A 26589-nucleotide genomic window follows, 5' to 3' on the forward strand; every position below is an offset into this window, starting at 1 on the left:
GGTTGCACTCTAAAAGATTCAAGTCTCGGAGGCTGAACGTAAAAACGCCACACACCTCCAGCAATAAACAGCATTCACAAACGGGTTGCATGCCCTCTTCGCAACGAGACATGTTTTATTGATGCCGGCTGCAACTCTTATGAACCACAACTGGAGGTTGAACGGCAGAGGGGTGAGTGGCAGGTCAAGCTTTATTTGTTATTTGCATACAGTGTATTGCACATCATCAAGAATAACAGTGCTTGATAACGCAAGCCCCACGTCACTGTTCATGGGTGGACCTGGCTTCAATAAAAATTACGAAGGACAAAACAATTACCCAATAAGCACATGCAAAAGAAAGTCATAATAAATACTGCACTCTGGAATAAATAAACAAGTACTAATTGAAAACGTTGTAACAAATGCATTTATTTGGCAACGCCAGAAAGCATGGGATCAGATTCCACAGTTTCGCGTCTGTAGTCTTACATACGATTAGGTTTACGGGTTTGCGCCAAACCACACGTACAGGAAAAGAGAAACTCTGTGTACGGCCCGAGTGATGGCATCACGCGCACAGCAATTCCCAGCCAGAGTGCTTGTCCAAAAGTAAACAAAGTGTTCATACTGTGGGCGAACAATTCTTGTCATTTGCGATTTTACGTCTTACAATTGTGGTCAAATTTCTCCGCCGCTCTCCCTGCGCCGGAGACGAGACGCCGATGCAGAGCAGCCCCGTACCGCTATCGTAACAAGGCACACCACCACCTGTCTCTCGTGTGGGGCTCAAATTGAAAATGGCTCCATTTTTTACTTCATCGCTATTCACAGGTTCTCAACGCAAGCGCTTATCTTTTGGCTTTGCCCTGTGGGACTCGGCGCGCGTTAACATTTGCAGCGAACTACGGAGCGCCGCGTTTCGCACACGCGCGTGCACAAACGCACATGGATGAACGCACGCATGAACGGACTCACAAACACGCGCTCGCACCGAGGGCGCGGGAGGTGGGGGCAAGCCCTGGTGCCGGTTACGCTTCAGCCGTTTAGCAGCATCTCAGCCGGACCCACTTCAGTTTTCCCATCTGTGGGGTCGCCCTTTTTAGGAGGCCGTTGCTGTTTAGCGGCACTGGGAACAGCGGTGGTGGCGGCGGCGGCGATATCACCGCCATTCGAAGGAGCTCCGGGGCTGTCCCCACTCAGGGATCCGTCTGCCCGTGCCTGGAAGGGAAAAAGTATTGGGCGGTGAGAAATTTTCTGCAGGGACCCACAGCCAGGATTGGCTGCTCACTTCCAAAAGCCCTGTCAGTTCTAGATGTGGAACGGATCGATCGGTGAAAATAAACTGCGCCCGTCATGATACATGAACCGACTTGCACATCTAATTGATTTTTTACACGATATGCAAATTATATGCTTGTGTGCCGTAGACTGATATAATTAACCCTAAAAAAATTCCAACACGAATGAGACATATCGACAGATAAAGATTCTTGAATCGGGATTATAACCAAGAATCGGAAATTTACCACCAGTCCAACGGCAAACCTCAACTTCCTGAGGCATTGCGGTGCGAGGTGCAACATCTCTTGAAGGGGGCCTACTGGTGTTGGGTAAACTTAAGGGGTACTGCTACCAAGACTACGCTCGCCTGGCTGCGAGGATAGCCACTAATTAATCCGTCTGATTACCGGATGTGGAGGCTCCTTGGTGGGTGGTCGCTGCCGGCTCTGGGACTCGGCTCGAGAAATGTAGTCGGCCACCGTCACTGCAAACAACACAGTGAGCACACACGATAGATTCAACCCACCAATACCACCACCACACTCCATCACGCTCATGCAGGACTTCTAAGGGCTCAGAGCCTGCACGAAAAACACATGCCGGTTATTCCTCTGCAATAGACACACAAAGCTCATTGAAAATGAGTGAATTAGTAGAGAGCATTACATTAGCAGAAAGCTAAAGAAACACCCAATCAACAATCACATCTCTTTATGAGTGTGTATCATTCGATAAGTGCATGCTTACATGTAACACATGTTAGATACACTTTGGTAACGTATAAAACGCCATCATGAACAAGAGCCGAATGAAAACAGACGCCTCGTTTCTGCGAGGGAAAGAGTGACCCGCAGTGGGCAGAGGAAGTTTCACACGTAGGTGGACTGAATACAGCAACACATTCCCACCAACACACCCACCCGCAGGTATGGTGAACAGCAAAGTCACGTTCTAAAATCACCAATGCAAACTCCAGTGTCAACAATACTGATACATCTATATAGATCTCAAACACCAGTGAGTGAGCTCCATCCACCAAGAGGTCCCACATCACTCGTTGGCATTCCAATGCACAGTTGCGCACTTATGTTGATTGTAAAAGCAGAACGCCGACAGGAGGATTATAGCGGCATTGTTTCCATTGACCATTTCGAGCAGTGGCTCTTAACCTGGGGTGCACGCACCCCTTGTCGATGCGAAATGCCCTTTCTGGGGGTGTGAGACGCGGCCAGATTTTTTTTTAAGGTAAATCATCGAAAACAAATTAAGCATGGGCACGTAAGTACAACTACTTTATTTCATCAAACAGTGCATTTTTTTACATCTTTTTTTTTACAATTGAGAACCAAAGGGGTGCAGGCTGCAGTAAAAGATTAAGAACCACGGAGTTCGAGTCTGTAACTGGCCGGGTGTGGAGCTGTGGTCAAGAGTGCCAAGCTCACAATAAAGATTTGCGAGTTCAATTCCAGGTCGGGGCTCAGCTCAAGTCATTACACTGGTCAACAAAAGAAACATTTTTTTCTGGCCTGGACTTTTGAAGCTGTTTTAGACTAACTTCAGGGTGCCGATTCCAAATCTGATCTCAGATTTGCTCTATCACATCTCATTTTTATGCTATCGGCATACCCCATTTTAATTGATTTTACCCGAAATTAACTCTGTCACTGATGATTGCAAGTTGTTGCGAGTCAGTGACTGCTTTAGTGTTAAAATATGGTGCTGTATTTTTAGGATAGTGTGTTTATAATATCATTTTATGTAGATATCCACATATATTTAATATTTTTCTTCTGCAGTTTTTATTAGAAAATGCAATATTTGATATCTCAAAAACCTGATGTGATAGACAAAAACTGATGTCAGATTTGGAATCAGCACCCCAAAATTACATTAAAACCGTTGGAATACCTTATGCCAGAAAAAGTGTGTTGACCAGTATTATCCTTCCATGGTTGATGCAATGAGCAGTGGATTGCCCTGGAAAGAGACTGCCTTCCTCACGTGGGGATGTGGAATTTCCAACACTTGCGGTCTCAGTGCCTCCAATGGAGATGAGCACCGCTTGTCCGAACTGGATATAAACTTCCTTGACTTTTAAATGAGAAATTAATCCTCTTTCCTCCTATGCTGCATGTGGATCGTAGCGGAGCACGGGAGACAATCAATATCCGATCACCTTAGCTGCGTTAGCAGAGGCGTCTCAAATTTCTAAGCAACTAAAAGAGGCTCAGTCACCCTCATTGTACATTCAGGCAGTTCGTTTGGTAACACGTTTTAAAGTATATACAGCAACCTGAGAACAGAAGCAGCATTTCACACCAGTGCGCCGTAGGCACGACACTTCCACCGACGCACGCCGAGCTGCTTGGCACAAGTCACACCGCTGTGACCGGCGTTGCGCCGAGATGTGGATTAAAGCCGAAGAGGTTTCCTCTGGTTTCCGAAGAGATTTCCGGCAGCGTCAGTGGCCATTCGCACCGATGACTACGAACCTGCACGTCAAGCGTGAAACAATTCCATCCCCGTGCCCTTCCATTGACTCCAATCTCCAACCAACGCAGGGCAGTGGCGCACAGCACACGGTGGAGCTACACCCTGAACAGGGCCAGTCCTGTCCAGTAGCAAAGGTGGGACCACGAGTGCAAGATATGGTACGGGTTAGGGGCGAGTTAGAGGCATGCAATGCAAACACATCCGGGCTCCTGGGAGACGACACCTGGGATCTGCCGGTCAGAGCTGAGCGAGCCGGAGGCCGGGGCCCGGCGCCGGCGCCGACTCCGGTTTCGCCGTTGGGGCCTGGGCTCGTCACTCTCTTCTGATGAGACAGCCATAGGCCACAGTCGAGTCAGCGAGTTCGCGCGCACACCCAGCACCACAAGACCCTCGCTCACTCGCAGTTAGCTCGCACGTAAACACCGGCACGAGAATCTCAACAACTGTCCCACTCTCTGCAGGGCCCACACAGCTGTAATGAACCACATTAAGCGTAGAAGCAAATGTAACGCGATGGGTTTTTTACGCAGTCGTTCGTGACCATGCTCAGACCGTCAACTCGCTCGACTCGAGAACCAGGCTACGAGGGGGGGGGGGACACCACGATCTCCGCAGCGCATTTTCCGAGCTCCGACCTCGAAGCCACCCGGGCGCCACGGGCGGTCCCGCCAGACTTGCCCCCGGAGGGAGCCGACTTACCGGCGCCGTTGACGGACGCGCTGTCCGACTCGCTCACGGTGTCCATCAGCGAGGGCTCCTCGTCGGCGCGGCGGCGGCGCGAACGCCGGCGCCGAGGCCTCAGCTGGGTCTCGCTGCCGTCCGTGTCGGCTGCGAGCTCCGCCTCCGCCTGCTGCTCCCCGAGCAGCCGGAAGGGGTTGCTGTCCGGGTCGCGCAGCACTGCAAAGACAAAGGCAACGGCGCGCTCGCAAGAGACGCCGCGGTGGCCACCCGGGGCTTCGCTTGCGGCGGCGGCGGCGGGTGTTATTTATACACACTCGAGAGCACTTCACATCTCAACACAATTTAAATGGGCACCCCCGACGGCAGCTGTCCCCATCGGTACGAGGGGCATTAGTCTGCCTGCAGTGGCGCATTTGTACGGGATCCACTTCCGGGGTGGACGATGGCGGAGGGTTGGGTGGGGGCCTGATATCGGCGCGAAGCACGAATCCGGCTCAACACTGTGGGATGCGGGTGATGCCATCACGCAGATGTGCGCTGTGACGTCACCACCGCGCACTGCCACTTGGGTACCAGCCAAGCAAGCCAGGAATCCAGGCATTTTTTTTTCTAACAGAGCAAATGGCTTCATAAGTAGATTCCGAATTTTAAGATCAATCTTGAATTCAGCAGGGAGACAAAGTGGCCATTCGGAGCCGGAGTGACGCGTCGTGGCGTTGTCTCATGGCTACAACTGTGTCGGCCATGCGACACGCCCACCTCACCGGAGCTGATGCTGGTCGCCCCGGGCTTGCTGCTGCCGCTTCCGCCACCTCCTCCGCCGCCTCCGCCGCCTCCGCCGCCCTTGACTGGCCCGGCTGCTGCAGAGGTTCCCCCGCGGCCCCGCGCGGCGCTGGCTCCACCGCTGCTGCCACCCCGACGGCTGCGCGTCTCCTCCTTGCGCTCGGCGGTGTCCCCGGCCACGCCGCCGCCTCCAGAGCCGCCTCCGCCGCCCCGGCCACGCCGATCCTCCCGTCGCTCCGACTCCGTCTCGGAGGCGTTCGACAGCTCAGAGTTCGTGCCTTCAACGGAGCACACGGGAATTAGCGCGGCCTCTCTCACACGTTCGCACACGGCCGCTTTCTTCCGTTTGTCTTTTACGCCCCCAGCTGTAGTAGTAGAGCCATGCTCTCTGCACCACGTCACACGCGAGGCAACGCAGTCGGAGCTTTTACGAACAGCAGCAACAATGCAGAGGTCCCTTGAAACGCTCCTCCTCGTTCCTGTTCAGCTGGAAGTGTTCGTCATGTGACACACCACCAAAACATTGTTAAGTTCTCAAAACTAAATAATATATCTAAGTAAAAAAAAATCATCAAAGTGTTTTGTGTATTCATTCGTGACCGTGAACATTTGAGAACCCAGTTTTACCAAAGGTGTTCACTCCGATTTCAACTTAGGCTGCTCAGCACCAAAGGCTCAGTGCTGACGTGTGCCTGCATGGATGTCTGTGCATGGATGTCTGTGCATGGATGTCTGTGCATGGATGCTGTGCGATGTTCGTCTATGGAGGCCACCAGGATCAAAAACCTTTTCTTTTTTTCTTTTTGTTAATTATGAATAAGTATAATTCAAAGAGGGTATCCAAGTGACTGCACACAAAAAATAAGACCAGAATGAAACTCTCATCGGTATTAAAATGTCTCTGCTTAGCCAACACGAATTTAAACTCATGAAGAAATCAAGGTGAAGAGAAGGTGGTGGGTCTGGAGTACAGATTTAAAACTCTCCACAGACTCCTTTGCAGCGGTCATCAATTCACCATTCACCAATGATGGAGCACGTTGCACGCTTGTGCACGACCGCTGTTACTTCTTTCAAAACACTGGTTTTATCACAACACGGTGACGCGCAACTTTTTGACTTACGGCACACAAAGTTACACTTCTGAGTAATTATCCATATCATTTACACTTGCTTACGTGGGAACTCTCATCGGGTCTCAAGACTTTTTCAGGAGAGTCCTGCCAAGTTTTTGCAGCAGGGGGTGACGTTTCCACTGTGTGTAATCCCATTTGAATAATTTGCAGGTATTTTTGTTACCATTCGTATGCTTTGGTCAATACCAGTTACGTTGTGTGTGGTTCTTTTCTAGCTATGGGAGGAGCACAAGCAGCCCAGAGGAAGTCCGTGCAGATCACAGGCAAAAACAAATTCCACACAAAAAATGGTGCCAGAGTCAGGAGTCGAACTCAGGGCCTTTCTTGCTGCGAGGCACGGGTGTTACCACCACGCTGCCACTCTGCTGCCACCGTAACCCTTGTCAACACGACAGGTGGTGGGACGTGGTCACAGCTCGTGGTCACGTACTGTATCCAGACGTGTATCCACGGCGCCCGCCCCGACCCCGGCCATTATAGGAGCGAGCATTGCGTTGCTGCTGCTGCTGCTGTTGTTGGGAGGCGGCAGCAGTGCTGTCGTCGGTCAGGTAGCCCTTGTCCCGGTCGGGGCGACCGGGTCCACCGGCGCGTGGGCCCAGCCGGATCTGCCGCAGCTGTTCATCAATCTGGAGGCGCTCGAGTCGTAGCTCCTCCACCTCCTGCAAAAAGACAAAGGTCCCCCCGTGTAGCCTCGACAGACTTTTGGGGCAAGTGCTGATCGTGAGTAGCAGCACCTATGAAGGCCTGCATGGCACACGAGGGGGTGGGTGGCCAACACCACGCCCGGGAGCCTTTGTCTCCCCAGTGACGGTGTTTACACATGGCACCAGCGTTTGAGGCCGAGTCGACCTAGGGGAGGCCCAGGACCGGTTAAGATTATCGTCACTGGTGCTGGCCCTGAGCGGGAATTGAACACGGGTCGCTGGGTGCTTAGGGGAGCGCGCTATGCGCTGCCCATATGCATGCACACGGGCAGAGTAGTGCACATGCATGACCACACATGGACACAGACTTGCTGTAATCTATATATATAAAGGGCAAAGTTGTTATTATCTGTGTCTGTTCGAAATGTTTAGCATACTTCCCGACATGCAACAAACTTGAAATTTGGCATGTGTGTAGTTTCCAGACTGTACACAATGCAAAAAGTATAAAAATAGACTTTTGTATTTGGGGGGGGGGGGGGGGGGGCGCAATAATGGATATATTTTGCACGGCAAGTGAACGGTGACGTTACATCTGTGATGTCAGTGCCTGACGCCACGCACCCCCCCCCCCACCCTCCGCGTAGGCCGTGTATTCATCCAAGACAAGAATCCAAGTCTCGGGCAGAGCCGGGTAGTAAAGCTAGTTTTATATATAATATTGAGACCGTCATAAAATGTAAACAATGATCAACTCCAGAAATGACAAACGTCATTACCATTGTGATTTTGAGAATATGACTGTGCTGATAAGACACACACACGTACCTTCAGGTAGGCCAGGTGGTACTCAAGCAGGACTTGGGCATTGCTGATGTTCTCTTTAGTACCCACAAAGATGAAGGGAACCATGCCCTGGTAGGTGAGATGTCAAGGCAAGGCACACAGATGCACGAGGGTCACATTTGAAACCCGGACAATGGCAAACAACATCCGCGTCACTTCACTCATTTGATATCAGCGAGTCAGCGATTTGCTGCTCAAATGAGCATTGAGGCAGTGCTCATCACCTGCTTGCAGCTCTAATGCAGTGGTGGAAATTCCCCATTCCTATGGCAGGGGGCGAGTCTATCCATAGCACAACATCTGTTGACTTCCCCATTAAGCGGTACTCGTTTTATCGACCCCGGAGGTAATGATGGGCCGAGTTAAATTCCAGCCAAAATTCGAAACTCGTGACCTCTCCAAATTGCAAAGCCGCACGCTCAACCCCTGGGCCAATTGGCTGCTGGGACTTTGCTGCAGCGTATTGCCCTGGGTTACTGACAAAGATTAAATAAACTGTTTTAAAATTCAAGACATCGCCCATTAATGACAGCAATTAAAATAAATGATAAAAGTTGTATTCATTGATAATTTACTTATTTCCACTTTCTTTATTTAAAAGTGTGCATGGTAGATTAAACGCTCATAAGTTCTCAGTTGATTACACGTCTGTGGTTACAATTAAATCAAAACAGCTACCTCGTTTAGATCTAAACACAGTTGTCCCTCGGTTAACGTTTTTAATCCGTTCCACAGAAACTACTGTTAACCGAAATAACTGTTAATCAAATATAGGAATTACATGTTAACAGCATTAATACGTTTCAAGACGATCGGAAGTTGACCTTTTTGAGCCTAAAAACATAGTTTATAACATTTAAACACTCATGCAGTAATTTCATGATTTGTCTTAAGGCTAATTACTTTCCTACTGATAATTGTTTTTTTACCCTTCTATCTGGCAACAAAACTGACACCTTTTTTACAAGGAGTCATGTTTGCATAGACCACAATACCTGCGGTCAAAATGCAAACAAAAAACATAACTGATAATGTGCACTGTCCTTGATGTTGATTGGTCCACACCCGAGACAGCTTTCCTTAGAGCCTAGTCTCACATCATCTGGTCCAACCCATGTGAGACTAGGCTCTAAGGAAAGCTGTCTCGGGTGTGGACCAATCAACTTCAAGGACAGTGCACATTATCAGAGTTATGTTTTTTGTTTGCATTATGACTGCAGGTATTGTGGTCTATGCAAACATGACTCCTTGTAAAAAAGGTGTCAGTTTTGTTGTCAGATAGAAGGGTAAAGAAAACAATTATCATATTTTTTACTGGCAAATGAGGTTCCAATGGTACTTTCCTACTCTTTTCCTTCTTGCGAATTCCCTTTAGGGGCCATTGCAATAACTATTTATAAGTATAAATCACCGAGTCTGCAAGAGAGCTGTTTCCACTGCCACAATGTAAACAAAGGCAGTCGAGGTTTAAACGCTCATAAATGGGCGTCGCTGATTGGCTGAAGGTGTGGCTCAGCCCACTTACGAGTGCTCCGATTGGCCAAAAATTGGCGCCCCACATGCATAAAGTAAACATATCATTCGTCAACATTTTTACTTTATCTTCTTGTTTCTTTCGGTAAAGTCACGTAGAAGGGAAGTAATAAAATAATAAAAATAAAACATAATAAAACAATTCTCACGACGTTTCGGCTACAACGCAAGCAGCCGTCTTCAGGTGAAGAATGAGACACTACCAAACTAGGAGCTTATATATAAGCTGCATTGGGGGTTGAAGAGCGCCTTAACAAAAAGAATGTGCATGTGAAGAGGGATTTAGCATATTCATGGAAAATGCGTAGGCGTTGGGCGGGGGGGTGTCAAAGTCATATTATGCCCATGCATTATGCAGGATCAGCAGCAACCAAGGGGGGTGCAGGGATTAGCAGTAACAAAGGAAAGGAATGTTAATGATATGTAGCTGCAGTTACTCAACAACACGTAGAAAACTAAAGTATAAACTACATAAAAAAACTAAAGTATAAACTGCATCGCACCATCAGTATACTTACTATACTCTATAATAAGCTGAGTTACTAACAGCAAGTAATACATTACAATTTTACCTCGTAAAAATTCTATAATATGCTTCCATCTAAACCTTATTCTCTTACATCACACGAGCATATACCGTACTATATACTGCCATAGATAAACCCAACATTAAATTATATACTGTATTGCTGTAAACCAACCTATATCTTATACATTTAATATCACACTATGTATTATTCTACACACCCTAATGTGTATCGAAATGGTTTATTACGTCCTTCCAATGATTGCTGAGCCAGAATCCATCTTCTCGGTTAAAGTTGTCTCTGTGTTTGTATATGTGGATCGCCTCATGAACGAATCTCTCATGATAGCCAGATGGCTTGCAGAGAACCTCTGTCTTGGAAAAGTCAATATCATGTGAGCCCACTGAGTTGTAACAGTGATCTGCCACGGCTGAGGTGTTAGTCCTACCGTGTTTCAGGTCAGCTTTATGTTCACGGATGCGGTCCGAGACATGTCGTTTGGTTTCCCCAATGTAACTGCTACCACAGAGGCAACTTAGTTTGTAGACGCCAGGGTACTGTATGTCTGGAACCACATCTTTTACAGACGGTACCAGATCACGGATTTTATGTACTGTGTTGAATCGGACCTGGATCTTGTGTTTAATCAGGATTTTGGAGATCTTTTTTGTGACCCCAGCAATGTAGGGTAAGGTGATGGTCTTGAAAGGCTCCTCAACAGGATCCTTCTTGATGTTTGGAGTGATGGCTTTGCGGATTGTATAGTCGGAGTAACCATTTGCCTTAAGAGCTTGGCGTACGTGTTTGAGTTCACTGGAAATGTGTTCATGGTCGGAGATGCATTGGGCTCTATGATATAGAGTCTTGATGAGGGAATTCTTCTGAGATGGATGGTGGTGGGAATCCGGTTTTAGATAAGCATCCGTGTGGGTGGCTTTCCTGTAGACAGAGTGGCTCATTGAACCATCAGGTCTCCTTTTGATTAGGACATCCAAAAAGGGTAGCTTGCCATCATTTTCGACTTCCATGGTGAATCTGATGGCTGGGTGTATGGAATTGATGTGGTCGAGAAATTGGTCTAGAGCAGGCCGGCCATGTGGCCAGATGACAAAAGTGTCGTCTACGTACCTCTTCCATAAGGTCGGGCGTAGAGTGGCAGTCTGGATGGCGTCCGTCTCAAATTTCTCCATGAAGATGTTGGCTACAACCGGAGATTGGTACCTGTGCCTGACACCATCACAATCATTGAAGACTTGGTTCATCAAGGACTGAATGCTGGGGTACCCCCCCTGGTGAGACACTGCTTAACCAATACATACTTCACCTGGAATGGAACCTTCTACAAGCAAATTGAGGGCACCCCAATGGGCTCCCCCCTATCTCCGGTTGTAGCCAACATCTTCATGGAGAAATTTGAGACGGACGCCATCCAGACTGCCACTCTACGCCCGACCTTATGGAAGAGGTACGTAGACGACACTTTTGTCATCTGGCCACATGGCCGGCCTGCTCTAGACCAATTTCTCGACCACATCAATTCCATACACCCAGCCATCAGATTCACCATGGAAGTCGAAAATGATGGCAAGCTACCCTTTTTGGATGTCCTAATCAAAAGGAGACCTGATGGTTCAATGAGCCACTCTGTCTACAGGAAAGCCACCCACACGGATGCTTATCTAAAACCGGATTCCCACCACCATCCATCTCAGAAGAATTCCCTCATCAAGACTCTATATCATAGAGCCCAATGCATCTCCGACCATGAACACATTTCCAGTGAACTCAAACACGTACGCCAAGCTCTTAAGGCAAATGGTTACTCCGACTATACAATCCGCAAAGCCATCACTCCAAACATCAAGAAGGATCCTGTTGAGGAGCCTTTCAAGACCATCACCTTACCCTACATTGCTGGGGTCACAAAAAAGATCTCCAAAATCCTGATTAAACACAAGATCCAGGTCCGATTCAACACAGTACATAAAATCCGTGATCTGGTACCGTCTGTAAAAGATGTGGTTCCAGACATACAGTACCCTGGCGTCTACAAACTAAGTTGCCTCTGTGGTAGCAGTTACATTGGGGAAACCAAACGACATGTCTCGGACCGCATCCGTGAACATAAAGCTGACCTGAAACACGGTAGGACTAACACCTCAGCCGTGGCAGATCACTGTTACAACTCAGTGGGCTCACATGATATTGACTTTTCCAAGACAGAGGTTCTCTGCAAGCCATCTGGCTATCATGAGAGATTCGTTCATGAGGCGATCCACATATACAAACACAGAGACAACTTTAACCGAGAAGATGGATTCTGGCTCAGCAATCATTGGAAGGACGTAATAAACCATTTCGATACACATTAGGGTGTGTAGAATAATACATAGTGTGATATTAAATGTATAAGATATAGGTTGGTTTACAGCAATACAGTATATAATTTAATGTTGGGTTTATCTATGGCAGTATATAGTACGGTATATGCTCGTGTGATGTAAGAGAATAAGGTTTAGATGGAAGCATATTATAGAATTTTTACGAGGTAAAATTGTAATGTATTACTTGCTGTTAGTAACTCAGCTTATTATAGAGTATAGTAAGTATACTGATGGTGCGATGCAGTTTATACTTTAGTTTTTTATGTAGTTTATACTTTAGTTTTCTACGTGTTGTTGAGTAACTGCAGCTACATATCATTAACATTCCTTTCCTTTGTTACTGCTAATCCCTGCACCCCCCTTGGTTGCTGCTGATCCTGCATAATGCATGGGCATAATATGACTTTGACACCCCCCCGCCCAACGCCTACGCATTTTCCATGAATATGCTAAATCCCTCTTCACATGCACATTCTTTTTGTTAAGGCGCTCTTCAACCCCCAATGCAGCTTATATATAAGCTCCTAGTTTGGTAGTGTCTCATTCTTCACCTGAAGACGGCTGCTTGCGTTGTAGCCGAAACGTCGTGAGAATTGTTTTATTATGTTTTATTTTTATTATTTTATTACTTCCCTTCTACGTGACTTTACCGAAAGAAACAAGAAGATGAATCCCTGCAGTCACGAAAGCTTTAAATCGAAATTTAACCGCCTCTACGGGGAGGGTTTCCACATAACTTTGAGATCCTTCAACAAGCTCCGGGATAAGAAGGCTCAGCTAATCGAGTCTCTCACCTTTCTGAAGAGATGCCGCGACTCTAAGGTAATACCAAACGCATTTACACTAACATCTGCTGCTGTAACTTCTTCTAATGCGAAACGAATTCTGTCTAGAACTAGCTTAGCTCTTATCTCAGAGAAAATCAGACTTACGCGCACCGAACTAGATCAGTTAGACAAGACACTCTACAAATCACACTTATCTTTGAGTGTAACAATGTCCACATCGGATTGGGAACATGTGGAAAAAATGACTGCCTCTTCAGCTGCCGCTATGTCGACTAAATGTAAGGACAACTTGATTTCCAAATTCAATCGCCTCTCAAACAAGAAACCGGACCCACACATTGAAAAGCTAGATATTAACAAAGTCGTAATTAATCGCAGTAACAGTCCTATTTCTGAAGGTTTGAAATCCGTTTTAGCTAAAGGACTAAACTTTGCAGTCACACCTAGACACATACCAGTTAATGATATAATTGCTCGAGTAGATGTAGCTCTCAAGGGCTTGAGTCACATCGCTGCAGGCGTAGCAAGATCCGAAATCTCTGTAACCCTCAAAAACGCTAAGATGCCAGCTAGCAACATCAGCAAAGAGGAGCGTTTTGAATTAGCTCAATTAAAAAAGAGGGATGACATTGTCATCCTCTCAGCCGACAAAGGCAATGCCACTGTCATCATGGACAAAATAGAATACAACAACAAAATTCAAGAACTACTAAACGATGGCAGCTATACAAAAATAAAAAGAGACCCCACCAACAGCCTCGTCTCCAAAACCAACAACATCATTGCTGCTTCAACCGCATTAATTGATCAGACCAAACAGTTCTCGTTGAAACCTTCTGCAGCCAGACCACCAAGATTGTACGGCTTGCCAAAGATACATAAAGAAGATACACCTCTTCGTCCCATTGTCTCTACTATCAACTCCCCCACTTACAAACTGGCTCGTTTTTTGTCCGAAATCCTACGGCCTTTCACTGGAAAAACCACCTCTGCAGTACTAAACTCTACTGACCTGGTATCGACAATCAAGGGGATTGCCCTGTCCCCAGACGACCTGCTTGTCAGTTTTGATGTGGTTTCCTTGTTCACCAAGGTACCTGTGCCTGACACCATCGCAATCATTGAAGACTTGGTTCATCAAGGACTGAATGCTGGGGTACCCCCCCTGGTGAGACACTGCTTAACCAATACATACTTCACCTGGAATGGAACCTTCTACAAGCAAATTGAGGGCACCCCAATGGGCTCCCCCCTATCTCCGGTTGTAGCCAACATCTTCATGGAGAAATTTGAGACGGACGCCATCCAGACTGCCACTCTACGCCCGACCTTATGGAAGAGGTACGTAGACGACACTTTTGTCATCTGGCCACATGGCCGGCCTGCTCTAGACCAATTTCTCGACCACATCAATTCCATACACCCAGCCATCAGATTCACCATGGAAGTCGAAAATGATGGCAAGCTACCCTTTTTGGATGTCCTAATCAAAAGGAGACCTGATGGTTCAATGAGCCACTCTGTCTACAGGAAAGCCACCCACACGGATGCTTATCTAAAACCGGATTCCCACCACCATCCATCTCAGAAGAATTCCCTCATCAAGACTCTATATCATAGAGCCCAATGCATCTCCGACCATGAACACATTTCCAGTGAACTCAAACACGTACGCCAAGCTCTTAAGGCAAATGGTTACTCCGACTATACAATCCGCAAAGCCATCACTCCAAACATCAAGAAGGATCCTGTTGAGGAGCCTTTCAAGACCATCACCTTACCCTACATTGCTGGGGTCACAAAAAAGATCTCCAAAATCCTGATTAAACACAAGATCCAGGTCCGATTCAACACAGTACATAAAATCCGTGATCTGGTACCGTCTGTAAAAGATGTGGTTCCAGACATACAGTACCCTGGCGTCTACAAACTAAGTTGCCTCTGTGGTAGCAGTTACATTGGGGAAACCAAACGACATGTCTCGGACCGCATCCGTGAACATAAAGCTGACCTGAAACACGGTAGGACTAACACCTCAGCCGTGGCAGATCACTGTTACAACTCAGTGGGCTCACATGATATTGACTTTTCCAAGACAGAGGTTCTCTGCAAGCCATCTGGCTATCATGAGAGATTCGTTCATGAGGCGATCCACATATACAAACACAGAGACAACTTTAACCGAGAAGATGGATTCTGGCTCAGCAATCATTGGAAGGACGTAATAAACCATTTCGATACACATTAGGGTGTGTAGAATAATACATAGTGTGATATTAAATGTATAAGATATAGGTTGGTTTACAGCAATACAGTATATAATTTAATGTTGGGTTTATCTATGGCAGTATATAGTACGGTATATGCTCGTGTGATGTAAGAGAATAAGGTTTAGATGGAAGCATATTATAGAATTTTTACGAGGTAAAATTGTAATGTATTACTTGCTGTTAGTAACTCAGCTTATTATAGAGTATAGTAAGTATACTGATGGTGCGATGCAGTTTATACTTTAGTTTTTTATGTAGTTTATACTTTAGTTTTCTACGTGTTGTTGAGTAACTGCAGCTACATATCATTAACATTCCTTTCCTTTGTTACTGCTAATCCCTGCACCCCCCTTGGTTGCTGCTGATCCTGCATAATGCATGGGCATAATATGACTTTGACACCCCCCCGCCCAACGCCTACGCATTTTCCATGAATATGCTAAATCCCTCTTCACATGCACATTCTTTTTGTTAAGGCGCTCTTCAACCCCCAATGCAGCTTATATATAAGCTCCTAGTTTGGTAGTGTCTCATTCTTCACCTGAAGACGGCTGCTTGCGTTGTAGCCGAAACGTCGTGAGAATTGTTTTATTATGTTTTATTTTTATTATTTTATTACTTCCCTTCTACGTGACTTTACCGAAAGAAACAAGAAGATGAATCCCTGCAGTCACGAAAGCTTTAAATCGAAATTTTTACTTTAGTCGAAAACATCGGGTCCTATGGGAGGAGAAACGTTAACCGAAAAACCGTTAACTGATGTCACTGGTTAAGCGAGGGACTACTGTCATGCATTTTTTAAATGTGCCCAAGCAGGATAATGGCAGAGGGTGGTGAGGATAGTGATGGTGGTTATGGTGGTGATGGTGGCGAGGGCGATGGCAGTGGCGATATGTGGCGATGATGAGATGGCGAGGGTGGCGAGAATAGCGATGGTGGCGACTGGTGGCGAGGGAGATAAGAGTGAGACACGGTCACGTCTAAGACGAGGCGTCACCTCTTCACGCGGCAGCTTTTTGTCATTGTCTCCTTCGATGCGTACGCGTACCACCCCAGACTTGTCCACGATCTCCTGGATCACCTTCCCACTCTTCCCGATCACCTTCCCTGCACACGCGCGGACCAGCAAACAAGAACAGCCGCCATTCACCCCTCAGTGACAGAGTGTGCGTGCACTTGAAAATGCACGCACAGCCAACTGGTATGACACGGCGCGGTTACAAATACACTCTCGCAGAAGCACACCCAAACAGGGGCTGCACAGCCCTACGTAAAATCGCACGGCTCCTCCGCAATGAGCATGGCTTCCCAGGATCAGGTGGTTCAATGGCACCGACAACGCACTGCTGACACACCATCATCAGAAGTGAAAACCGCTCTTGGATATGCAAACTTAATAAATCTAAAACACAGGACAGTCTATTAGGTAGGCAGGTAACAATGCACCAATTACAATGAATTCTTATGCTTCGTATTCTATGTCTATGAATGTCGAACTTCTTTCGCACTGTACGTAGTCAACCGCGCTAATCGGAGGTGCGGGGGGGAAGGACAACAAATGAAACGCACAAAAGTAGTGAAAGATAAATGAGTTTATGTGCATCGACTCGTTCGTGTAAAAATCAATAATTATTCATAAACATCGATTATTCCTCGAAATATTCCGAGAGTTAAATTGAGGTAAAACTGGGAAACGTGGAGAATAAAAACCTTACAAACGAGGTGATGAGCGAAAAATAATCGGTGGTTGAATTAGATCATGACACCAAATTGCGAAATAGAGTCATCGACTCGCTACGTACAGCTAACAGCTGCTCCACATGCCGACGATTCTGGCACAAGGTCCCACAGCCGGGTGAGGCAAACACAATGTACAGCCCCGGCAAAAACAGGGAATGCACCGCGCGCGTGTATCCGTACCGACGAGGTCGCGCGGGACTTGCATGGGCTTCTCCATGAACTCCAGGAAACTGCGAGCAGCCTTCACAGCCTCGGCAGTCTGCCTCGAGAAGCCAGGCCACACGCGGGGAGGTGAGCGACACGCTGACGAAGACTCCCGACTACCAGAAAAGCCAGCTGGTGTGAGACGTTGCAACCGGAGCACTGCAATTTAGCGCGCCGCAATTTTGGCAATGGAGACGTTCGTGCAAGAAATCATCGCGTGAATGTTTACAATTGGCAATGTAAGATAGAGTGCTGTGAAAAGAGTGAGTCTGCCACCGAAGCCAAGACTTCAGGTCGCCACGCATGCCTGCCCTGCTTGCGTACGTGTGATGGTGCTTTCTATGCACGTGCATGCCTGCGTGCGTACGTGTATGTGTATACGCGCGTGCGTGCGGGCGAGTTTTCCGGCGCACCTCCCCATAGATGCGGAAGGTGCTGGTGTCCTCGTCCAGCTCGATGGCGGTCACGCCGGGCACCTTGCGCGCCTGCTGGATGTTCGCGCCGTGCGTGCCGATCGCCAGCCCCATGAGCTCCGGACGCACACTGAACTCCTCATGGAAACCTGACTGCAGCTGCTTGGTGTTCTGCACACAAACGTGCGATCGGCTCAACTACGAGCCTCCTGAAACACGCACGCACCGCCCGCCACTACCCTCCTTGCCAACAGGACGGAAGATGCTGGAATTCAGGGGAGTGCACGCAAGCCACGGCCCCGCACACACGGTAACCGGAGGGGCTGGGCCACATTCACGATCACAGTGCGGGGGAAAATGTTAAAGCAAGTCCAAGTGTTTTCCTGTTCATATGAACACGGAGGTGGTGTCCATCTCCTTTTACAGCCCTGAGCCAGTGGTGGAAATTCTGCAATCCTATGGTATGGTGGGAAAGGACATAACCAGGACAACAATTGTTGACTTCTTCAAAAGAAGAAGCAACTAATTTTAAATATACCCCAGAGAGATGATGCCAACACCCTACCCAAACATTTAACTCGCAACGTTCTGATTGTGGGCTGCTCACTCTACTGCCGAGCCACCTGGCTGGAATCACCAACAGGTGCTTAAATCTGGCCTTCAATAAAGGGAACAAAGTCAATTAAATGCACGGAGAAACTTCCTTCAACCCCGGCCGTTAAAACCACGCACCACACGGCAACATTGCAGCAGCACAGCCAGGGGGACCCACCTCTAGCTGCTTGGTGGCTTCCTCGTTGCGCGTGCGGAGCAGCAGCTTGGTACGGATGCTCCGGAAGTGCATGTCGCTCAGCAGTCCGGCACGCTTTACGGTCGTGTCGCTCGTAGACTTGGGGGAGGAAACGGGACGAACAGAAACACCGCCGTAAAACGCAGGCACGCGCGCTATATAACACGGCACTCGACAAAGACTCCCAAGGCAAAGCGAAGAGTAAATAAGAAACGATGACAAACTTTCAGTTACTCTTTGTTTTTTTCGGTAAAGTCACGTAGGTTAAAAAAGATAACAAATGAATTAAATCACGACGTTTCGGAGGCAGTAATTTTGCCTCCGAAACGTCATGATTTAATTTATTTTTTTCTTTTTAACCTACGTGACTTTACCGAAAAAAACCAAAGAGTATGGATCCTTGCAGTCACGAAAACTTCAAATCTATAAACGTTCAGTTGTGTACAAAACACACTGGCCTCGACAGGGGAATGGATTGAATGTACATGCACTTAAAAACATGCTCCAGCCCGGTGCTCACTTACCACCACTACCAACCGACTGTTCTCGGCATCAAACTGTATGGATGTGGCACCAATTGCCTTCTTAAAGTCCCTGTGAACAGCATCACTCGCACAGCTGGAGGGGGAACACAAACGGCCGGGAATTAGCGCTGCAGTTCCCTGACCTCTCCCCTATCGCGGCGTTTTATGCATCACTCGTTTTCCTCCCTTAACATCGTAAATCTTCCTTCTAAAAATATCCTGAAGCAGAAGATTAGTGCTGGACAGTTCCATTTTAATATGCAATTTTATTGAGGGACCATGTGTTGCGCGCTTGTTGAACTTCTTTCGCACAGTATGTAGACAACCGTGCTCATCAGAGGTTGTCGTGGTAGGTTCTGGGACTGTTTTTGATGTTGATTTGGTGCCTTGCCCAAACTTGCATTTAGTGTTCAAAAATCGGCAGGAATTTACGTACTTTTATACTTTATTTACTTTGACTTTCTTGTTTTCTCTCTACTTTGCACTCTTATCGTTTTCTGTTGTTTTAACGTACTGACCCGTCCCTACCGGACATGTGAAAAAGAGCTTCATAGCTCATCGGATTCCTCGAGTATAAATAAAGATTCTGATTCCGTCTCTCAGCCCCGCGCGTAGTTGTCCAAAGATGCATCCAGGAGCCTTTTCACAACCCACGCGTATCCCCACATCCGTCAATGCGGAACTCACTGTGGCTTGAGGTCCTCGGGCACAGGGATGGAAAATTTGTGGAACGCGTTCTTTCCAATCGCCTTGTTGGGGTTGGTGGGTCGTAGACGCTCTATCGTCACGATCTCGTTGTACGTTGCATCACACGCCGCGTACTCGATCACATAGAACTGAAAAAAAGAGAGCATTTACAACCACGCAGCAGCAGCAGCAGCAGCAAAGCACTTCACCAACTCATTCTCTTTTATCCGCAAGTTTATTCCCATTGTGCTCTCGCCCGTCATGTGACGCTTTCCATCGGAATTCTCAAAGACGACTGTGTCTCCCCCATATTCGATGACGGCCGTGAAAGGGTATATCACAAAACTACTTCCGATGTCCTTACATTGGACCTCTCATCCATGGCTAAGGGACAAATATTTGGCAGCATTGTCCTGCTACACAGAGGTGCTCATCCCAAGGCAGGTAGACCAATCATTGTTTTTATTTCTCAGCAAGAATTTTTTTTATAAATTAAGTGAAAAACGCAAATTTAATATTAACAAATTCTTATGGTCACTGGTGATCGGGCTGTGACCATCACTTGATAACACCGATTCACACCCAGGATCTCATCAGGGTCAGGGCTCCAGCCCTGTTCACAGTTCTATCACAGGAGCAGAATGCGGGATTGGTCTGATCAGTACGGAACGAGACGATCTGACCTTCGCAAAACCACGACAAAGTAGCCAATCGCAGAGCATTACACCGACAGCCTGGCACGGCCACGTCAACGTGCTTAGACGTTTCATTGAAAACAGGTGCGAGTGGGCAAGCTCACCTCTCCCTTCATCATGCGGACCCGCGCCAACCACCAGCCGCACGGCTCATTGTCATTGGCCCGAGAGAACACCTGCCCACACACACCACCGTATAACCGTGTGAACACACGCGCACACACACCACCGCGTAACAAAGTGAACACACACCACCATATAACCGTATGAACAAACACCACCGTGTAACAGTGCGAAAACACACAATGTATGGTTAAATGATATAAAGGGTTAACAGCTTCATCTGGATGCATCGGTGTACTCTGGAATCGAGTGCTTTGAAAGGAAAGGGTTGGTGAATCATGCAGAGATGGCAACGAGAAGACAGTACACGAAGTGGGTTTGTAAGCATGTCTGTGTGGGCCACAAGTATTTTGCCCACGTGTGTAGGTTTTTTTGGGGTACTCTGCTTTGTCCCACACAAAACGCACTCAACAATTATATGGGCGAGGGTCGATTGCCAAGACAAGCACTGGAATGGGTCTTCACTAGTCGAGAGACCAGGGGAAAGACCCAAGAGCAGATGATGGAATACTCTTGAAGCTACATCTTGGAGGTCGTTGTATGGTTACTGTGCAGTAGCTGTGGGATCTGGTGGAGGGTAGAAAGCGTTGGTGATGAGGTGCAGTGGTGGCATCAACGGCTTTGGCCGTGATGACGTCTCGATCCAGATTGAACGTGCAACTGGGTCAAACTTTCCAATGCAGGAACCGACTGAAATACAGGGTGTTTCAAAGAGATGGACCTGATTTGAAATCGCTATATCTCTGCAACCACTAACCGCCCATGGATGAAACTCTTACCACTTGAAAGGGCGGGGCATAGAGTTTCAAATGATTACCGCTAGATGCCTCTCCCAGTGCACAAACAGTCCCTAGCCTCAGTCATTCGCAAGACACACTGCCTCAACGTTGGATAGGTCGCACGGGACCCCAAGACTTGGCGCTACACTCTTGGCCCCCAATATCCCCAGACATCACAGCCTGCGACTTTTTCTTGTGGGGATACGTCAAAGACCATGTTTTTGTGCCACCATTAGCGACTAATCTGGATGACTTGAAAAACAGAATCACGGCAGCGGTGACTTCAGTGAAAGAAGATACTTCGAGGCGTTTGGGAAGAATTCAACTATCGTCTCGATGTTGTCCGTACAGCAGGTGGAGGGCACATAGAGCATTTATAAAATGGTTAGTAAAACTTGATAACTCATTAAACCGTTTGTAACTTTGTGTAATTGTAACATGTTGTCATCGTGAAATATACTGCTTTGAAATTGGATCCATCTTTTTGAAACAGCCTGTAGTCTTGAGACCAAGCAATGTTTTTACCGAGTAAATATTATCACTAAAATAAACTACAATTTGTTAAAACGAAATTACCAGCCGTTACATCTTAAGCTCACCTGCTATGCGTATGTTAAAACTCACATTGGCATTGTATTATTTAACCAGATTGCACCGTAGACCGCGATTCAGGTCATCATAGGTCCGATGGGAGTTTGCTCGGAGGGGAGCACAGCCGTGTGTTGTGGAGCTCACCTCCACCTCGTCACCCTCGCCAATCTCCTTGTTGAAGTCATCCGGAGGAGGCAGTCGGATGTCGTGGAATGGGATCTGACGCTCAGGCTGCCAGCTGTCACAAGACATTGCTAATCAATTAAAGCACAGGCATCACCGACAGTCATGCACACGTGTGAAGTAATCGTGCTTTTTAATGCTTTTCAACTCAGGTGGCTCTGTCCATCCGTCCATAATGGGGGTGGGAGTGGCACTGCAACCCTTGAAAAGATTGTGTTGCTGTTAGGGACTCGCACGATTGAACACTGGCCTCATTGATCAAAGTACTGCCGAAAATTGAGAACTTAGCCAGAGCAAAAAAATACTTTGCAAAACCGCATACGAGTTTGGCCCTGACATCTGTCTTTCAGTTTCCGTACCGTTAATTACATAGTTCTGATGACAAGCGCGGGTTGGAAAGCATCACATAGCCCATGTGTACGGGTAATTTTTCTAAACATGTTTTGTGGCAGCATTTAACCAATGTGTAAGAACTCACTTGTTTTCAAATGCCACTAATAGAGAGTCCTCCAGAATGTCCTTCACAAAAGCCTGGTAGAGCAAAAGAGAACAAGGCAAGGATGATGGTTGTGTGACTGACAGACAGATGATTCAAGTCAAACCTACAAGCTTTATTTTACACGTTACTGGACTGCGATGAACCATTCCGTCATAATGATTTACAGCAGTTCCAAGCAAGTCAGATCTCACAAATGAATAAACACGAGATACAGCATCGCTCATCTTTGGCCCATGTCATGAAACTCATGGCCATTGAAATGTTCAGACATGCAACATTTTCAGAGAAATTATTGCTGCATACTGAAGACCAAAGATAGTCCCCACAATGTGGCTGCGGAGACGGTAACCAGAGAATGGGACACATAACTAACTCATGCCCTGAGTGACACTTCACAAGAAGAATCAAGTGTCGCCTCACAACCACACCTGAAGCTGTTGTGGTTCATGAACCTCAATATAAAAATTTAGCATTTCACACACGATCCAAATTCAAAGCAGCTAAACACCCGTTCTTCCACATGAAACCCTGTTGCCATTTGTGAACCCTACGAACCCAAACACGTGTCACGTAAAGAGTTGTGCCAGGTGGCATACGCCTGTGATCCCGCACTTTGGAAACAAGGGGCTGGTGAAGCCCGCAGATTTGTGAAGTTCCATAAACGGGTTTGGGCTGTCGGGTGACGAGAAGCTGACAGGACAAAAAAATGGGACCTTGGGATTCATTTGTGTGGGCCTTTTGAGTATCATTTCCGTCATATGAATGAGGTTTTCTCCAGGTAATCCTTCCTTACATTTGCAAAAAAAAAACATTCCTGAACATGTAATTTATTCATCTAAGAAAGCTTCACCAAGTCTCACGCCACTTTTTAAGGAGAGTCCTGCATTGGGATGTTTGGCAAAGCAATGTCATGAAAAAAAGTCTTGAGACACCATGAAACTTTCCTGGGTAAACAAGCATAACAATAATACAAACAATGCATGTTGAACTTCTTTCGTACTGTACGTAGCAAACCGTGCTAATTGGAGGTGTGGGGGAAAGACAACAAACAAACAAAATGTAATTATACTGTTCATGGTGAGATAATGACCCAACAAAGATATTACAAACTGCATTATTCACAGCGCGAGTGATCTCTGGTCAAAACATCCATCACGATTCTGGTTGAACTTAGCTGGCAATTCCTGGCATAAAAACGGTCATCGTTGATTGTTTAAACGGTTGAGTGGCTAGAAGAATGTCACTACAATAATAGTGAAGCGAAAATAACCCAACTTCGACATTGCAAGGAGCTACTTTATATGTACACGAAAGAAAATTCTTATACAAAAAAGCTACGACAACATTACAAGACAATTTACACAATAAGCGTGTAAACAGCTTGCCTTGCAGGTACGGAGAGAGATGACAAGAGTGGAGAGATGACAGGGTGGATGACCGTGAGACACAGATCCCCTGTATAGCCTGAGCAGACTGTTGGGGCAAGTGCTGTTAGCGAGCACCTATGAAGGCCAGCACCGCACACGAGGGGGTGGGTGGCCAACACCATGCCAGACCGCCTTTGTCTCCCTAGTGGCGATGTTTACACAGAGCACCAGGTACTTATCAGAGGCTGAGTCGACCTAGGGGAGGCCTAAGACCGGTTGAGATAATCGCCACTGGTGTTGGCCATGAGCGGGAATCGAACTCGGGATGCCGGGTTCATAGCGCAGCGCGCCAACCGCTGCACCACCGCTCCCCATGAGAGAACACACACACACACACACTGGGGGGGGCAGCAGTCAACTCCACAAAAGCCACTATCTTCTCCCTCTTTAGTTTGTCCCAATAACCACACGAAAAAATCAAAATGGGTGCCATTCATCAGACTTGGCTTTTTTTTCAAGGAAAAAAGCAGCCAACAGACACTTAAGACCCACGCGAAGAAAGGCGTCCCTGAACCATCTCGGCTCGTACGCGCGCAAAAAAAAAAAATACCAAGAGAGGCCAAATCCCAAAAAGTGGAGAACGCTCGAGGGATTCCGCCAAAATTGCCTTGCCCAGTTACGGTGTCTGAAACATTGTCCCCCGCACGGGCAGCCCACCCGGACGCGATATCGGAAAACTCCTGCCTCCCTCCCTGCCAATCATCGTCAGCCGTCGTGCGCAAGAGCCTCAACGGGCCACACAGCCATCGTTCTGTCACGGGAGCGTTTTCTCTTCCCCACGCAGGGGGCTGCTCTCTCTCTCTTTGCGAAGGGGTACCGTAAGGACCCAAGGAAGGGGCCTCGGGTCGCCATTCAATCGGTTGACGGGCGCGACAGCTGACGGTCCCACAAGAGGCTGGCGAATAAGCCCACACACACACGCCGTGGAATGCCCCCCCCTCCTCCGTCCTCGCTGTATTTATAGCCGATTGGTAGGGTGCTGCGATGTGTGACCGTGTCCACCAAAAATAGTCTGCAAACTCCATTCCGTATCAACCAACGCACAAGTGTCTCCATTTGTGAGCAAGCTTTTCACACCGGCCACGTGGATAACTTATTTTAGCTGCCGCACATGTTCGGCGACCTGCGATCTTCGGAGTTTTCACTTTGGCCATGTAAGTGGTGGAGTACGTTAGTGTTGTCATACGACCGTTTGAATCCTGACAATTTTTAAATTTTCTACCCCAAAAAAAACCCTATCGGAGTGCGCTGCCACCATTTGGACATTAGATACGGTGTGCGTGAGAACTGCATCTTCTCAGGAGCCCAAACCACCCCGTGGTTTTCCACCCCCTGTCTGGCACTCGGTCTCTGACGGAAGAGTTGAGCACCAGATTAATTCCGCTCTCAAAATCGACAAAAAAAAAATCAGCGAAGGGTCTCGATAAAAACCCACAAGTGTTAAAGCCATGCACTGTTTAACACAATAATCAAAATCAATCTTAATTTCTAGACCAGGAGGGCACACTTCTGTTCATGGTAGCTATGACAACACAAATGTATGGAAAGGGGGCTGGTCAATGTTGTAACTTAGTTGTCAAACTACAGCACAACCTATGTGGTGACATGAGGCCACTACTTCTCGTCTTCACATCTGTCAAACTACGTCTCTGCCTGCCTGTCCTCACGCCTGTGTGACTTACAGCTTCCCTGCTTCTATTCCTTTGTGGTCCCAATGGCTCCCTGGTTTCGCAACCCACGATGGCTCCACTGTCAACTCTCCCTCCACCAGCCGTGTCGTCTCTGCTTGTGCCTGCCCCCCGTGTCTCCCACGTTTCTCGCCTCCTGTCCAGCGGTGTTCTCGCCGTCTCTCCCGTGAATCTTGTGTCAATGTCTCTCCTCACGTCTCCCCCCCCTCTCTTGTGTCCCCACACCTCGAGCGTCTCCGTGTGTATTGTTAGCCCTATCTCCCTCGGAACTCCAGTCTCCCTTCACTCGTGTCTCCATCTCTCTTCGTATCCGGTGGTCAGCGTGTGTCCCCCAGCGGCCCTCACCACGTCTCCGTTGCATGTCTCTGACCCCTGTGCCTCCCAAACTCTGCACGTCCACGCGTCTCCAAATCCCCTCATGTCACCATGTCACCCCTGTTCTTACCACATCCCCGCGTCTCTCCCACCCCATCTCCCCGCGTCTCTCCCCGCGTCTCCCCGTGTCTCTCCCCGCGTCTCCCCGTGTCTCCCCGCGTCTCTCCCCGCGTCTCTCCCCGCGTCTCCTCGCTCCCCCCCCGCCACCGTCGCACCTGAAGGCCTCGGACTCTCTCTGCGTCGCGGCCGCCTCAACCGCGGCCGCCCCGCGAGTGCGAGCGCCGATCTCCCGTGGGCCGCCACGAGCCGCAGGCCGCACTTGGAGGAAGCCCCGGGGTGGTCTAGGGGGGTAGGGGAGCAGGCGAGGAGGGCCAGGCGAGGGGTGGGGGACGAGGGCCGCCATACCTTGTAGAAGGCGCCGTTCGAGCCGCGCACCTCCACCACCAGCTCCTCCATGTTCGCGCGCGCGGGACTCTGGGAAGGCGCCTCCCGCAAGACGATTTTGTTTTAACGCCGTCGTGAC

At 48.0% G+C, this 26589-nt stretch overlaps 1 protein-coding gene across 4 annotated transcripts; it reads right to left on the bottom strand.

The window, feature by feature from the left end:
- Positions 1-391: 391 nt before the first annotated feature.
- Positions 392-26589, bottom strand: LOC133353769 (RNA-binding protein FXR1-like). 4 transcript variants are annotated; one of them, XM_061570143.1, is made up of 17 exons: positions 26472-26589; positions 22556-22608; positions 22039-22132; positions 20506-20577; positions 19707-19855; positions 19020-19113; positions 18478-18594; positions 17706-17864; positions 17269-17347; positions 16346-16455; positions 7829-7915; positions 6787-7015; positions 5202-5498; positions 4456-4653; positions 3980-4078; positions 1671-1747; positions 392-1200 (listed from the first exon to the last, which is right to left on the bottom strand). In XM_061570143.1, the coding sequence occupies exons 1-17, from the start codon at positions 26520-26522 to the stop codon at positions 1018-1020; spliced, it is 2148 nt and encodes a 715-aa protein (XP_061426127.1). In that variant the 5' UTR covers positions 26523-26589; the 3' UTR covers positions 392-1017. The 4 variants fall into 4 exon arrangements, with proteins under 4 accessions (XP_061426127.1, XP_061426126.1, XP_061426124.1 ...); XM_061570142.1 differs by having other exon boundaries at positions 3980-4075; positions 17706-17876; XM_061570140.1 differs by having other exon boundaries at positions 17706-17876.

Source organism: Lethenteron reissneri, chromosome 45 (genome assembly GCF_015708825.2).
Source record: "Lethenteron reissneri isolate LAM-NWPU_2019-01 chromosome 45, ASM1570882v1, whole genome shotgun sequence".
Classification (NCBI taxonomy): Eukaryota; Metazoa; Chordata; class Hyperoartia; order Petromyzontiformes; family Petromyzontidae; genus Lethenteron; species Lethenteron reissneri.